Source organism: Phacochoerus africanus, chromosome 1 (genome assembly GCF_016906955.1).
Source record: "Phacochoerus africanus isolate WHEZ1 chromosome 1, ROS_Pafr_v1, whole genome shotgun sequence".
Taxonomy (NCBI): Eukaryota; Metazoa; Chordata; class Mammalia; order Artiodactyla; family Suidae; genus Phacochoerus; species Phacochoerus africanus.
The window spans coordinates 61,827,925-61,843,145 of record NC_062544.1 but is presented as its reverse complement, the minus strand read 5'-3'; the positions used below and the strand labels follow the sequence as shown (position 1 = coordinate 61,843,145).

General features: G+C 44.3%; 1 protein-coding gene across 7 annotated transcripts in view; it reads left to right on the top strand.

Moving 5' to 3' along the window:
• PDZD2 (PDZ domain containing 2) overlaps nt 1-15,221 on the top strand; it is a 417,701-nt gene that overhangs the window by 342,032 nt on the left and 60,448 nt on the right. For all 7 annotated transcript variants that reach the window (XM_047767572.1, XM_047767605.1, XM_047767596.1 and 4 more), the window contains one exon: nt 11,122-11,233. In XM_047767572.1, coding sequence (XP_047623528.1) covers nt 11,122-11,233 — 112 coding nt within the window. The remainder of the gene's footprint in view (nt 1-11,121; nt 11,234-15,221) is intronic.

Sequence of the window (15,221 nt, the reverse complement as noted above, 5' to 3'; positions counted from 1 at the left end):
TTAGTCACAGTGTGTTCAAGGAGATCTCATAAATGCTTTAGACCACAATTATAGGACATTAAGTACTAGACTTTCTGTTTGGACCCAAGGGGCCTGTCTCATGGATAATGATGGTTCGTTCGTTCCGCATCTCCAGAAGACTAAAATTTGCCAGAAGCTAGAACTCAATCCCTCTGCCGCTTCTCATCCAAAATTATTTCTAGCTACATTATCCAGTAGAGCTTTTCAGAGGTTCTATAGTGAAATAAAACGCCAACACGAAAGTTATATTCAAATAATTAAAGTGCCAGCAAATACAAATCCTCTCACAAGACCTAATCCAAAGATGTTAAAATCTAAAATAATTAACATCCAAACTTAAATTTCCTTGAGCTTTTGAGTTAAAAACCAAAGTACTTTTGTTTTCTTTTCTTTTCTTTTTTTTAGGGACGCACTCACAACATATGAAAGTTCCCAAGCTAGGGGTCAAACTGGAGCTGTGGCTGCCAGCCACAGTCATAGCAGTGCAGAATCCGAGCCATGTCTTTGACCTACCCCAGAGTTCACAGCAATGCTGGACGCCAGGGATAGAACCCGCATCCTCATGGATACTAGTCAGATTTGTTTCCGCTGTGCCACAGTGGGAACTCTAAAAACCAAAGTACTAATGGCCACCTTCGATCTCTCCAATTTCCTCCTGTGTTCTGTCTTAGCAGACGAGACTCTTGATGTGCTGGGTGCTGGGGAGAGAGGGTTCTGCTCGGCGTCTGCAGAGTGGGCTGTTTTCTGTTGGAACAAATATGGCTCCTTGAGCTCCAAGAACGTTGGGGTTGTTCAATATTATCTCTCATGTGTGCTTTAGTTTTTCGTGAAATGTAACTGAACAAAGAGTAAGTGGACCCATAATGGTCTCAAGTCATTTGACCCCACACCCTTGACATCTAGAAAAATGAGCCAATCCCTAGCCCCTGGACAATTGTCCCAGGCAAAACTTTGTCTCCATGACCTAATTTAATTTTGCCAAATGCCACATCAAGAATTGTAAAAAAAAAAAAAAAAAAAAAATGGCCTGAGATTTGACACTACAGGTTCATGCATGCTAGTAGGAGACATGAGATTCCTGGGTCAGAGACAAATGACTTTATTACTCCTGACACAGCTAGTAGCTTTTGGCTTTCTCTGATCCCAGTTTAGAGCCTCATGTTTGCATAATTCCCACTCCCTCCACCCCCAAGTCCTAAGGGGTGATGCCAAGGGGCTCAGGTAGATACACACACAGGAGATTTGCATCACAGCTGAGAAACCCTGAGCGTAGGCAACCTGAATCTTTTATGATGGGCTGGAAGCAAACTTGACTGCCCTTTGCTCCAAAAAGAGACATTATCTTTATTACACTGGACAGTAAACAAACCGACCCCTTCCTTCTAAGACACTGTCTCTAAAGTTCAAGGCTATTCACCCAATAAACATCCTTGAAGAGCTAGATAATCCAGAATAAAAGCAGCCTATGCCCCTGTTCACAAGCCTCATAGAAATGGGGGAGACCCATAGAGAACTGTCTCCCAGCATTGTGACAGAGACATAGTCATAGCAACTGAAGGGGGAAAGGGTCAATGATGAAAATATTCTTGGAGTTCCCATCATGGCTCAGTGGTTAATGAATCTGACTAGGAACCATGAGGTTGTAGGTTCGATCCCTGGCCTTGCTCAGTAGGTTAAGGATCCGGCATTGCCGTGAGCTGTGGTGTAGGTTGCAGACGCGGCTCGGATCCTGCATTGCTGTGGCTATGGTGTAGGCCGGTGGCTATGGCTCTGATTAGACCCCTAGCCTGGGAATCTCCATATGCCGCAGGAGCAGCCCTAGAAAAGGCAAAAAGACCAAAAAAGAAAAAAGGAAAGAAAGGAGAAAAAAAAAAAAGAAAATATTCTTGGCTTTTCTGAAAGATGACAGTCAGTCTATAACAGTTATTTGGAGTCTATGACCATGAACTTAAGCCTACTGGCAGGAATCTGCCTCCCGGTCTGGGTGAAGGAAATCAGCCTGGTCCTGCTTAAAGTGCTTATCTGCATTTACACTTTGGGATGAAAGCACAGGCCTCTCGATGTACTGCACTGGGTGGGGAATGTGCCTCTGTCAGAGCTTCCGGTTCTCAGGAGCAGGCATTCTTGATCCTGGACCACCTTTCCCATCCCTGCTGCCTCTGGGCATGGAAGTGCTCTGCCTGGAGGAAGCTGCATCTCTCCTCCCCATTTACACAGCTGGAAGAACACCTTCTGCAGATTTGAGAACCAGACTTGCTGTGGATGATGCTTCTGAAGCTTATATCCTAATGAACTGCTAAAGGTTAAAACCTCTGCCACCTGCTCCTCAGGTTTTGAATATTTCAGGGGTCGAGTAGTCCTTCCTGCTATGTTTTTTTTTTTGGTGGGGGGGGGAGGCGTTAGTAATTGGATATGCCTCTAGTGTTTCCTATCTGTCCCCTTTGAGAAAGACTCGCTTAGGTTTCTGTTTGCCTTTCCCCTTTCTGTGAAAGGCTCCCCACCTTCTTGCATGGCCCTGCTTGCTGAATCTGTGTGCCATTCTTACTTCTCCTGTTCCTTTGCTTTCCGACCCAGGTTTTTTTTCCTAAAAGACTCTTCTAGATTCTGTCACAGGGGCCCATCACTGTGATAGAGGTGGAATCAGTGAGGCATCTGTTCACCAAAGTATCTGTTGTTCTAATACATCTTCATCACCACCTCTGAAGAAATACTCTCCCATCAGACCAGTGTCGAGTTCTGGCTTATTACTATCCCGCCTGGCTCCACTTTGGGATGCCTTTTTGCTTCTTTATAGCCCTAATTTCATTTCTTTCCCAGGCCACAGTTGTTGGGGCAAAAAAATTACATAAATACATATAACAACACATACATATATATATGTAACTATCTATCTAACTATATATATGTGTGTATATATCGTCATCCCTTTAAAATATACTCAAAGAGTTCCCGTCATGGCTCAGTGGAAACAAAGCATCCATGAGGATGCAGGTTCAATCCCTGGCCTCGCTCAGTGGTTTAAGGATCCAGCATTGCCATGAGCTGTGGTGTAGGTTGCAGACGCGGCTGGGATCTGGTGTTGCTGTGGCTGTGGTATAGGTCAGTGGCTATAGCTCTGATTCGACCCCTAGGCTGGGAACCTCCACGTGCTACAAGTGTGGCCCAAATAAATAAATAAATAAATAAATAAAATATACCCAGGATATTTTTTTTACTCTTCCTGGTCTTCTTACCCCCTTTGTCCAAACGTTCTGATCCCTCTTGGTAGAGCCATTCCATATCCTCTACTCAAGCTCTTTACCTGCACTTTGTTTATAAATCACATCTCTCATTGTTTTTGGGGACTGGGATCCCCATGGGGGAGTCGCTGCATTCCATTCTCTGTGGTTTTGCCTCTCTTTCTCCATTAGATTTCCTCAGTTTCCAGCCACCCTCTTGAATCTAAGAGTAACTAGTGTCTCCCACGTTTACCATGCCCAATTTCAGAGTAGGGGTCAGGAGCTGGCACAGCTCTCACCCTTGACTTCACCATATCTCTCCTTTGTGACTGTCTGGTTTGCCATCTAAGATCTCCCCTTTTCTTCCAAGGTGGTTGCTCCTTCCTCTAGCTAATTACTTTCTATTTATTTTTTTTTGCTTTCCAGTGCTGCACCTGCGGCACATGGAGGTTCCCAGGCTAGGGATTGAATCAGAGCTACAGCTGCCGGCCTATACCACAGCCACAGCAATGCAGGATCCGATCCCCGCCTGTGACCTACACCACAGTTCACAGCAACACTGGACCCTTAACCCACTGAGCGAGGCCAGGGATGGAACCCACATCCTCATGGATGCTGGTTGAGCTTGTTATTGCTGAGCCACAACAGGAACTTCCTGCTGTGTATTCTTTATGTTTTCTCTTCTTTTGCTCTTCTTCTGATTATCAGATCAGAGTGTGTCTCAAATCCTCCTTGCTGTCCTGTGCAGGCCTGATTGCTAAAATCTGAGTGCTCCAGGCATGTGCCTTTGAAACTGCCTTCTCAGCTGTTAGGTTTGCAGTCACTTGTTGGAGCTTCTTTCTCATTGTGAATCCAAGAAGTTGGTATATTCTCTTTGGGTTTTGTTTTATTCATTTGATTTGTTGTATTCATTAATTAAGTCTATTTCCTTTCTGTAGTTATGAAGCTGAAACATAGTCTAGAGCCATAATCATGTAATCATCAAATCCAGAAGCATCCTGAGATCTGGTGGGGAGAAAGCTTGAGGGTGTTTTTTTTTTTTTTTAATTTCAACTGAACTTTCACTGTACCACCATGATACACAGTAGACAGTCTACTAGTACTCTTAAGTGCATTCATATTTATTCCTCATAATAACCCTATAAAATAATTACGAGGTAATTTTAACCCTTTAAAAATAAGTACTATCATTCCTTATTTTACATAATCAAAGAACTGCCTCTGATATCAATGCTCTATTAACATAAGCAATAATTTAAATAATAATTATAAATTATTCAGTTTATAATTTATACCTACAATGCATAAATTATAAACTGAATTATATTTTGTATACATTTCATGTGCTTGTAGTTCACACAGAGCGTGGGCTAGAGGTTCCCGCAGTTGCTGTTTAAATACCTCTATTTTGAATAGAGAGCAGCCAGATGATAACGACTTTGCCACATTCTTCAGTTGACGGGCTACTTTGGTGTAGCTGGGGGCCTCCATTTTCCTGTTCTCCATCTCTGGAGTAAGCTTGGGAGAGCAGGGAGGACTGGGGAGACTCCAGCTCAGTCCTGCATCTCCTTTAGAGGCTGGTTCTGTTTGGACCAAGACAGTGGTGAATTGCACAGTCCCATAACTCTGTTTCACATCTGTAGCCTGAGCTTATAAGAATTCTCTAAAGTTTGTCTAGGTCATTCCTGACATCTGAGAATCTCTCAAAATCAAATCCATTCTTCCCTGTCACTTCCAACTCTTTGGGCCATGTCGTTTTTGTTTTTTGGGTTTTTTGGCTGCACCCTTGACATGCGGAAGTTCCAGAGCCATTGCAGTGATGCCAGATCCTTAACCCACTGAGCCACAAGGGAACTCCTTTTGGACCATTTCTCATACCACTGCTTCAGCCTTATCGTCATTGCCACTGCCAGAGATCCTCTATCCCCTGAGTCTTTGTGGGATGTCTGTGTGCAAACCAAGTTGCTTTGAGGCTTTCTCCAGTTTAGCATTCAACTTTCTCAAATCAGATCTGTGACTGCACATGTGCTTACAGTTTCCAGGATTTTGTTGCTGTTGTCATCTACTTTCTTTATCTTTGTGGGATTATATCTTTCATTAAAAAAAAAAAAAATCTCAGAGTTCCCGTCATGGCTCAGTGGTTAATGAATCCAACTAGGAACCATGAGGTTGTGGGTTTGATCCCTGCCCTTGCTCGGTGGGTTAAGGATTCGGTGTTGCCATGAGCGGTGGTGTAGGTCACAGATGTGGCTCGGATCCCGCGTTGCTGTGGCTCTGGTGTAGGCCGGCAGCTACAGCTCTGATTGGACCCCTAGCCTGGAACCTCCATATGCCACGGGAGTGGCCCAAGAAAATAGCAAAAAGACAAAAAAAAAACTCTTCCCCATCATTTTAGTGTGGTTTCAAGAGAGAAATATGCCATCTTCATTCAGAAGACTATATCATTTAATTCTTAAGCCCTATTTATCAAATGACAACATTGGAGGTTGGCTAATGTGCCTAAATTGCCAGGAAATGGTGCAACTAGGATTTGTGCTCAGGCAGCTAGATTCTTTTCTTTTTTCCTTTTTACGGCTGCACCTGCAGCATATGGGAGTTCCCAGGGTAGGGGTCGAATGGGAACTGCAGCTGCCGGCCCATGCCACAGCCACAGCAACTCCAGATCCAAGCCGCATCTACAACCTACACTGCAGCTCATGAGAACACTGGATCCTTAACCCACTGAGCAGGGCCAAGGATCGAACCCTCATCCTCATAGATACTAGTTGGGTTCGTTACTGCTGAGCCACACTGGGACCTCCCAGGCAGCTAGATTCTAAACCACGCTGCCCCACCCCTTCACTGTTCAACCAGAAGCTAGAGATTCTTCGTTGAGAGATAACCTCATAGGCTCTAGGTGTGGGAAACTGTGAACAGAGAGGCTCCAACCTGGAAATTGGCAAATTATGTTAGGTTCCATTAATATAATGGCATTGTTTTTATGACACATGAATTAGAAATTTCTGATGAATAATAGATTATATCAGCTGCTTCTCTGAACCAGAGGCCTTCCAGGAGAACTTGCACATTTCATTTCAGAACAGCTAAAATGACATCATTCCCAGAACAATTTGATTTGTTCTGTGTGTCTGAGAAAAGAAAGAAATACAGGCAAGGAAATTTCTTGGAGTGTGGACTGAAGAGAGGCTTATTGTAATCAAAATTGCACTTTGTATGTTGCTACTTCCTGAAATAATCTGGAACTGATGTATCTAAGCAACCTGTTTCCTGTTCATTGAGCTACAAGCCACCTAACACCACGACAGACCGCTTTTTTGTTACAAGAGGAAATGGTTCCATTTAAATTCAGTACCTCAGGCTAACAGGGCCAGGGAGTTCTGAATTAAGATTTCCCTTACTGAGCTTCAAACTCATCAGGATACCTTTTTCCACCCTTCCAGATGTCTCTGTGTCGTTCCGATTGATTTTAGCTTTTAGCTACAGGCTTTCAGCACTCGTGCAACATACACCGTCTTTCGCATAAGATTTCTTTGGTATAATCTATTGGTATTTTGTAGATCATGGAAACTAAATCTCATTTCATTCTTTGGTGCATTTCAGGATTAGAAGAAAAAAAAAATACTCTTTCCTTAGGCTGTGGTTCCTTCTCCTAAACCACTTCCCTCAGATTCTGAAAATCAAGAAAAGTTGACAGCATTCGTGTTTGCATCATGAAGACCTTAGGAATTCCCATTGTGGTCCAGTGGGTTAAGGACCCAGCATTGACTCAGTGAGGATGTGGCCTTGCTCAGTGGGTTGAGGATCCAGCGTTGTTGCAGGCTGTAGTGTAGGTAGCAGCTGCGGCTCAGATCCGGTGTTGTCACGGCTATGGCAGAGACCGAAGCTGCAGCTCCAATTCAGCCCCTGCCCTGGGAACTTCTATATGCTGCAGGTTCGGCCATAAAAGAAACAAAAAAGAAAAAGAAAAAAAGACTTCAGATTCACACTAGTGCATGTAAAAAGCTGTTGTGAAACGCCACATCACTCAGTCTGTACTCTCTTCACATACAATCTATCCTAGATCCTGGGTGTTGTAAACAAAGCGTGTTCTTTAGGGTCTCAGTTTTATTTATTTATTTATTTTTGCTTTTTTTTTTTGTAGGGCCGCATCTGCGGCATATGAAGGTTCCCAGGCTAGGGGTCTAATCGGAGCTGTAGCCACCAGCCTACACCACAGCCACGCCAGATCCAAGCCATGTCTGCAACCTCCACCACAGCTCACGGCAACACCGGATCCTTAACCCACTGAGTGAGGCCAGGGATTGAACCCACAACCTCATGGCTCCTCGTCGGATTTGTTCCCACTGCGCCATGACGGGAACTTCTCAGTTGTATTTCTTCATCTGTCAAATGGAGATAATGTTACTTACTTGGAGATACAAATTTGCTCTGAAAGTTAAATGGAAAAAAAAATTGAAGGGAACCAACTGTGTAACACAGTATTGATTAGCCAAACTGCTGACTTAATTGAAAAGCATCTTAGGTGAGAGGTGGGAAATATTTTGGACCCTGGAAATCCCGAGACTGAATGTGAAGTCACAGCCTTGCCTGGGATGCGTTGGGAAGCCTTAGGCACCCACTTTCCACCTGGGCTCCTGTCACCTCCACAGTGTCTCTGAGTGTGTGCAGACGGGGGACTGTGCAGGAAGACAGGAGGGCATCTTAGGTGGAAGAGAGAGAGCGGAAGGAGGAAACCTGGCAGGTCCAGGAACAGTAAGCGGGGATTGTTTTCCTTCCTCGGTCTGAGCTTCTCGGTCAGCCTTTCTGATGATTTGAGACTTGGCCAGTGTGTAATAAGCAACCCACGTTATGGGCACCGGAGGGGGCAGTGACTAACCAACTGAGGGCTACCTTCCTCTGGGAGCCCAGGTCAGGTGGTGTAACCAGAAAGAAGCAGGAATTCAACTCTGTCTCCGGTAATTGCTGTTTACAGTCTGGAGACAGATTCTTTCCATAAAGTTTTTAAGCCAAGCAAAGGAGAGGCCCGAGGCTTCTCTCTGGATTATTCCTATTTGCATGTCTCCTTCTGTGCCCCCGATCCTGGCGTGTCTCCAACAGGCTTCTTCTGCACTGGGCATGAATCAGTGTCCTGGTTTGGTGTTAGGAAAGACCTCCCTCTAGAGAATCTCCAAAATCACCCTCAGGATTCTGTTCTTGCCTCTACTTCATCATTTAAACCTGGAGATCTGCCAACCCCTGACATTGTAATAGGAATTCACCAAATTCATCTTTGTTTTATACTCCAAGATGAATTTGTTTTCCCAGTGCCTCTTCCTCAATTTGCCTTCATCTCCTCATTTCTCAGGACTTCTCTTCTTTTTCTCATCCTGAAAGGTAATCGAACTTGAGGGGGAGAGGGGAATCCTCCAAATCTTTTAGATTACATATAAAATTTAGATATAGGAATTCCCATTGTGGCTCAACAGGTTAAAAACACAACATGGCATCCATGAGGATGGAGGTTCCATCCCTGGCCTCACTGGGTTAAGGATCCGATGTTGCTGCAAGCTGCAGCATAGGTCACAGATGCAGCTCAGATTCTATGTTGCTGTGGCTGTGGCTGTGGCATAGGCCTGCAGCTGCAGCTCCAATTCAACCCCTAGCCTAGGAACTTCCATATGCTGAAGGTTGGCCCTAAAAAGAAAAAAAAATTTAGATATAAACAATTACCTCTTCAAAAGGGGGATAACCTGGGAGATTACTCTTACTGCTTAGTTTATACATTTTCATAAGCTGAAGTTGATATCTACTATATAATTTCATTATCTGTTAAAATTCAGGATTTTTTTTTACATTATCATTACATGACTTTCCAATGACTAGTAAGTTGTAAAGGATATCCTCTGTGTCTTTTTAAAGTACATACATGCTCCTTAGTGTGAATTTGATCTATTTGAATTAATATGACTTTTTTTCCCCCAGAATCTCAAAGAAAAGTAAAATTTCAAAGGAGGAGACTCATTTGTTCGTTGTTATCTCCTGAGTTCTGTGCATATAGGAAGTTCCCATCATGGCTCAGTGGAAACAAACCTGACTAGCATCCATGAGGATGTAGGTTTGATTCCTGGCCTCGCTCATTGGGTTAAGGATCTGGCGTGGCTGTGGCTGTGGTGTAGGCCAGCAGCTGCAGTTCTGATTCAGCCCCTAGCCTGGGAACTTCCCATATGCCGCAGGTGCAGCCCTGAAAAGACAAAAAAAAAATCAGAAAAGTTCTGTGCATTTAAGTTTACCCCCACCCGTTCCTGGATATTTTTATAAACACTTTCAAGTATATAAGTCTCCTTTCCTCTCTAATAAGCATAGCTCTTCTTCGCACATTGGGCTTTTCTCAGATGGATGACCAAGAGGCCTTGGGGTCCTCCTTTCTGCATCACCTCTTGGGGTCTGATAATGTGGACCTACAGCTTACAGACGTGTGGGCTGACTGTGCAGACACCTCCATGTAGCCTGGGTGGTGCTTGATTCTGGAAGCTGTCTAAGCAGTATCAGGAGTGTTAAAAAACAAAATTCAACTGAGTAAACTTGAGGACGAATTGGCTTTATTTAGCGCTTCATGTATCTGGCAGCATCCCACCTAGAAAATAGAAAGACGCTCGGGAGTTGTACAAATGGAAGGTTTTATACAGGCAGAAAGGGTGAAACCACAAGTTCTAAGAGTGGATTATTTCAAGGCAGGTTACCATCCCTTAAAGAAAGATGGGGTTTCAGGCAAGTTACCTCACTGACTGGGAGATTCCAGACTGGTTTAAATTCTAATCCAGGGAGAGGCTGAAACTGCAGTTGCTTTTTTTTTTTTTTTTTTTTTTTAATGTCTTTTTAGGCCGCACCCGCGGCATATGGAGGTTCCCAGGCTGGGGTTGAATGGGAGCTACAGCTTTCAGCCTGCACCACAGGCGCAACACCACCAGATCCAAAACACATCTGCAACCTATTTCATAGCTCATGGCAATGCCGGATCCTTAACCCACTGAGTGATACCAGGGATGGAACCTGCATCCTTAGGGTTGCTTGTTAGATTTGTTTCCGCTGAGCCACAAAAGGAACTTCTGCAGTTATTTTATTTTATTTTATTTGTGGTCTTTTCTGTCTTTTTAGGGCTGCACCTGCAGCATATGGAGGTTCCCAGGCTAGGGTCTAATCAGAGCTGTTGCCACCAGCCTATACCACAGCTCACGGCAACGCCAGATCCTCAACCCACTGAGCAAGGCCAGGGATCGAACTTGCAACCTCATGGTTCCTAGTCAGATTTGTTTCTGCTGCATCACGACAGAAACTCCACCTGCAGTTATTTTAGATATGCATTCTGGGTAGGGCTTATCACAAGCAACTCCATTTTGGGGGTGTTGTTTCTTTTTCATAGGAGTATAACCCATGAAATGTTGACCTGAGATGTAGTTATTGGCTGCTATAAAATCAAAGCACCTACGGTAGTTTGAGAATCTTAAAATTGCATTTAAATCTCTGGTTAAATATGTGTTGAAGTTTACAATGTCAGGCACAGCCCTGGCCCACCAGTCAGGAGACCTGCACTCTGGCTGTGGCTTTGTGACCACCCAGCTGACGTTGACCCTACACTTTCTCAAGAAGCAAAATGGCTCAAGGGGCACTTTCCAGTTTGAAACCTCCCAGGTTCTGTGCCGTGCATGAGATGTATGATGAGAAGGAACTTATCAGCGTGAGACTGTGTGGTTCCAAGTGATCGGAAGGGCTATACTTTGATCTCGTGAACTTTTTTCTCATGTGACACCTGCATTGCTGCTCCTTGAGATAGCTTCTCAGAGCAGATGGCGTCAGTGATCGCAGGCCAGCATCTCCCATCAGCTCTGTGCTCTCTGCCTTTCAGATGCCTGGGACAGAGGAGCCCCAAGATTCGTGCGGCCCCGAGGAATCCAAGGGGAACTTGGAAAGTCCCAAACAGGGCAGCAATAAAATGAAGCTCAAGAGTCGTCTTTCAGGTAAGTGGACTTTCTTTGCCTGCGGATGAGCTTCCAGCCTCAAGGGTGGGAGGATAAGGTTCTTAGCAGGATGAGCTCTTTCTTTCTTTGCTTAAAACCTCCAAATTGTTTTTCCTTTTAACGGCGCCTGCCCCGGGCATAACAACCACCTTTCAGTCTGGCTGCCCACGTGAATATTTTTGAGTCATAATGAAGTGAATGTCAACATCTCTTGTCTCTGCTGCAGCGTAAATTTCCTGTTATGTTTGGTTCATTTACTTTAACAGAACTTAAGTTAGTGACCCTTTCACTGTGGAATTTTCCCTCACACCCCTGGTCCAGCAGAACCTGGGGCAAAGAGCTGTTTATTTAACAGCAAATCTGCATCTCAGACTGAAGTGGGGGAGTGGGGGGGGATGAGATGGAGTCGAAGCTTTTATAACAAATAGATTTGACATTTCTTGGGCACATCCTCAGAGCAGCTGGCCCAGGCCCCAGGATAGAAAGAGGACGGTGGAGATGGGGGGGTCAACCCATTGTGACTTTCGTGGATCTGAGGCACTTCAGCTCTTTCTCCCAAAAAAGGGGGGGAAAATTATATTTTATGGCTGTGTTGGTGTAAATTTCAAGCTGGATTCATTATCATCCGTTCATTACTATTACGTTCATTTTTTTTTCTTCTGAATTTTAAAGAAATGAAAACCTTTTTGTGGCCCCTAAAGGTGGCGTGGGCCCCCTTAGCACTGTGTCTGCTGGTCCCATGGAGAAATCAGCCTTGGTTCTCCACCCAGGAAGGAGATCTGGTCTAGCAGGAAAAGCGAGGGTTTGGAAGGCTGGCGGAATCAAGTTTACCCCTCAGCTCTTGAGTTACCTTATGACCTTGGGCTGGTTATTTAACCTTCCTGAACTTCCATTCCCTCACCTCAAAAAGGAGATTAGAGTCCTGATTTTGAAAGGTTGAGCAGATTAAAACAAACACCCAGCTTCATGCTGTGTTGCCATCCCCGGATATGTCAATTTCATGTTCCTACCTCCACAGTGGTGGAGGGGATGTCTATGGCTGTCAAGCAAGAGTATCTCCCAACTCCCTTTGCCTACCCCTCTACTCTTCTCCGGTAAGGGGGCAGGTTTAGGACCATAAAATATATCCATTAAAAAAAAAAAACAAAAACCGTAACACAATGAATTAATTGCTTTGTATCTCAGAATAATTAGGTAGCATCTATCTGACTATTAGGATGTGGGGTTTTGACAAAAAAGCAATGGGATGACCAGAAACTAATAAGTCTGTGGGGAAAGGTCATGCTGATGATCCTGAGAAATAACAGAAAAATTAATTTAAATCCTGTGTACGCTTGCAATAGGGGAGGAGGTCCTTAGGTCAACTGTCTGATCAGCAGCTATAAACAGTTCCCTGGGGAGGGTCACAGAGCTCTTGGGAAATACTGGGACCTTTGAAACCAGGACGATCACATTTCTCATTTTTATGGATGCGAGCAGAGAAGTTAAGAGGATCCCAAAGGTCACTCGTTCAGTCGGTAAAAGATCTGCCTTCCAGACATAGTGCTTCCTACTCCTTAGCTTCCTGAGACTCTTGGAAAGAATCCTGTTCCCCAGTCTGGAGCTTTACAAGTACAGCTGTGGGGAGGGAATCCCAGCCGGTGACCTTCCATATCCATGATTCTCCTTGTTCATACTATTAATTTCAAATGTGCAGGGGAGTTCCCATTGTGGCTCAAAGGGTTTAGAACTCGGCTAGTATCTGTGAAGAATGGGTTCAATCCCTGGCCTCACTCAGTGGGTTAAAGGATTCGGTGTTGATGTGTCCTGTGGTGTGGGTCACAGATGCAGCTTGGATCTGGTGTTGCTGTGGCTCTGGCACAGGCCATCAGCTGCAGCTCCGATTCCATCCCTAGCCTGAGAACCTCCATATGCTTCACATCGGCCCTGAAAAGACAAAAAACAGAATTTAGAGCGGGCAGGACATTCAGCTGAGTGGTCAGTCTAGAACTGGCTACTATTTGCCACAAATGAAGGCCACACTCTCTTCCTGTATTTTTTCCCAGGCATCCAAGGCCATAACAAGGAAATATAGTAGAAGGAGCACATGCATAAAGTCAGGAAGAACTGTGTTCACTTCCCAGCTCTGCCGTTACTGGCTCTGTGACTTGGGACAGGTGACCTAACATCCCTGGGTCTCTATTTTTTTTCATCTGTAAGATGAAGGTGATAAGGTACAGTTATTCTACAAATCAGTGGGAGTGCCTTCAAAGTGTCAGGTCTGGAGTTCCCGTCGTGGCGCAGTGGTTAACGAATCCGACTAGGAACCATGAGGTTGCAGGTTCGGTCCCTGCCCTTGCTCAGTGGGTTAAGGATCCGGCGTTGCCGTGAGCTGTGGTGTAGGTTGCAGACGCAGCTCGGATCCTGCGTTGCTGTGGCTCTGGCGTAGGCCGGTGGCTACAGCTCCGATTCAACCCCTAGCCTGGGAATCTCCATATGCCGCGGGAGCGGCCCAAGAAATAGCAACAACAACAACAACAACAGACAAAAAGACAAAAGACAAAAAAAAAAGTGTCAGGTCTCGCTGAAAGATCTAGTCAAGATCTTTCTCGCTGAAAGATCCAGAATGGCAGCATATGGCACTGCCATTCTCAAATGTGGCAGCAGTAGACCCTCCCCACATGGTAGCTACCACTCTTGTCATCACTGTCATTGCCAATATCACATTCATCATTGTCCTTTTCATTTTCACTCTTGTTCTCTTCCCCTCTCAAGTGGGGAAGATGCTTGCATGGGCTCAGAAGGAAGACTCTCAGGAACTCCCATAGGTCCTGACAAGGCATGCGCAAGAGGTATGAAGATTATAGTCTCCAGGTTGTGGAGGCATCCAGAGGATGCAGGATAAAGGAGGGCCAGTACATTGGCAGGACTTGGTAGAACACAGGAGGAGGAAAGCAGTGCTCTGGACCTGGGATAAAATGCATGAAGAATATTTTGGGACCATGAGGAAAAGAAATCGATAAGGAAGTTTTTGGCCACTGTTTTTCTGCCTCAACTATCTGAAAGACCCAGTAAATCCAACAGGAAGAGTTCAACCCAGCCGAGAGATGGGGAGGAGATTCTTGGCATGGGAGGTGATGGTACAGGCAAAACTGGGTAAAACTTCAAGGGATGTTTATACACTCCCCAGTTTTGGAAAAGATGTGGGTGGAGGACAGATCCCGTCCTTCGAGACTCTGCAGACCAGAGCAATGAATTCACATAGCAGGGTAGTGGGAGATAAGACTGGAAAAGTAATTTGGAGGCACGTTAAAGAGGCTTAAATAACTGGTTCTTCATTCAGGGCTTGGAAATATGTTCAGTTTAAAGACATTTGAATACGAGAGATTTTAATATGATCGCCTCCTAATTTCCCTGTCCTGTAAATTTGGATATTTATTTCATATTTTCTTAAGTGAGTCACTCTGGTATTCACATATCAGTATATTATCTACAGACACTACCGTATGTGGTTTCTCTTTTGTCCATGGCAAGTGCTTCGCTGTCAGCTCAAAAGGAATTTTCTTCGAATAAATCTTTTTCAGATGAGTAAGCATGCCAAGATAGATTAATCTGGTCATGAATTATTAAGTCATGAATTATTAAGGAGGTTCTGTAAAGAGGTTCCAGCCATTTCCACTAAGATTTTGCCCAGTCTGGCTCCAAAATGACTAAAGCGATTTCATGGAACATTTTTCCTGATATCCGAACCAGAGTTTTCTTTCTTTCATACCTCCTTTTTTGCTAGCAGGGTTCCTTTTTAACTTTGATATTTTTGATTTATCCATGTTAATGCCTTAGGTTTGTGATCCTTTTAAATGAAATTTTTCCTTTGATTGCTAAGGAATTTCAGGTGTGTGAAAACCTGAAATTTGTATCACAAAGTTAATATGTAGCTTTTGAAAAACCAAGCCTTTGGTGATGTCCATTATAATATAACTGTATCAGTACTATTTTAATTTTTAAGTCA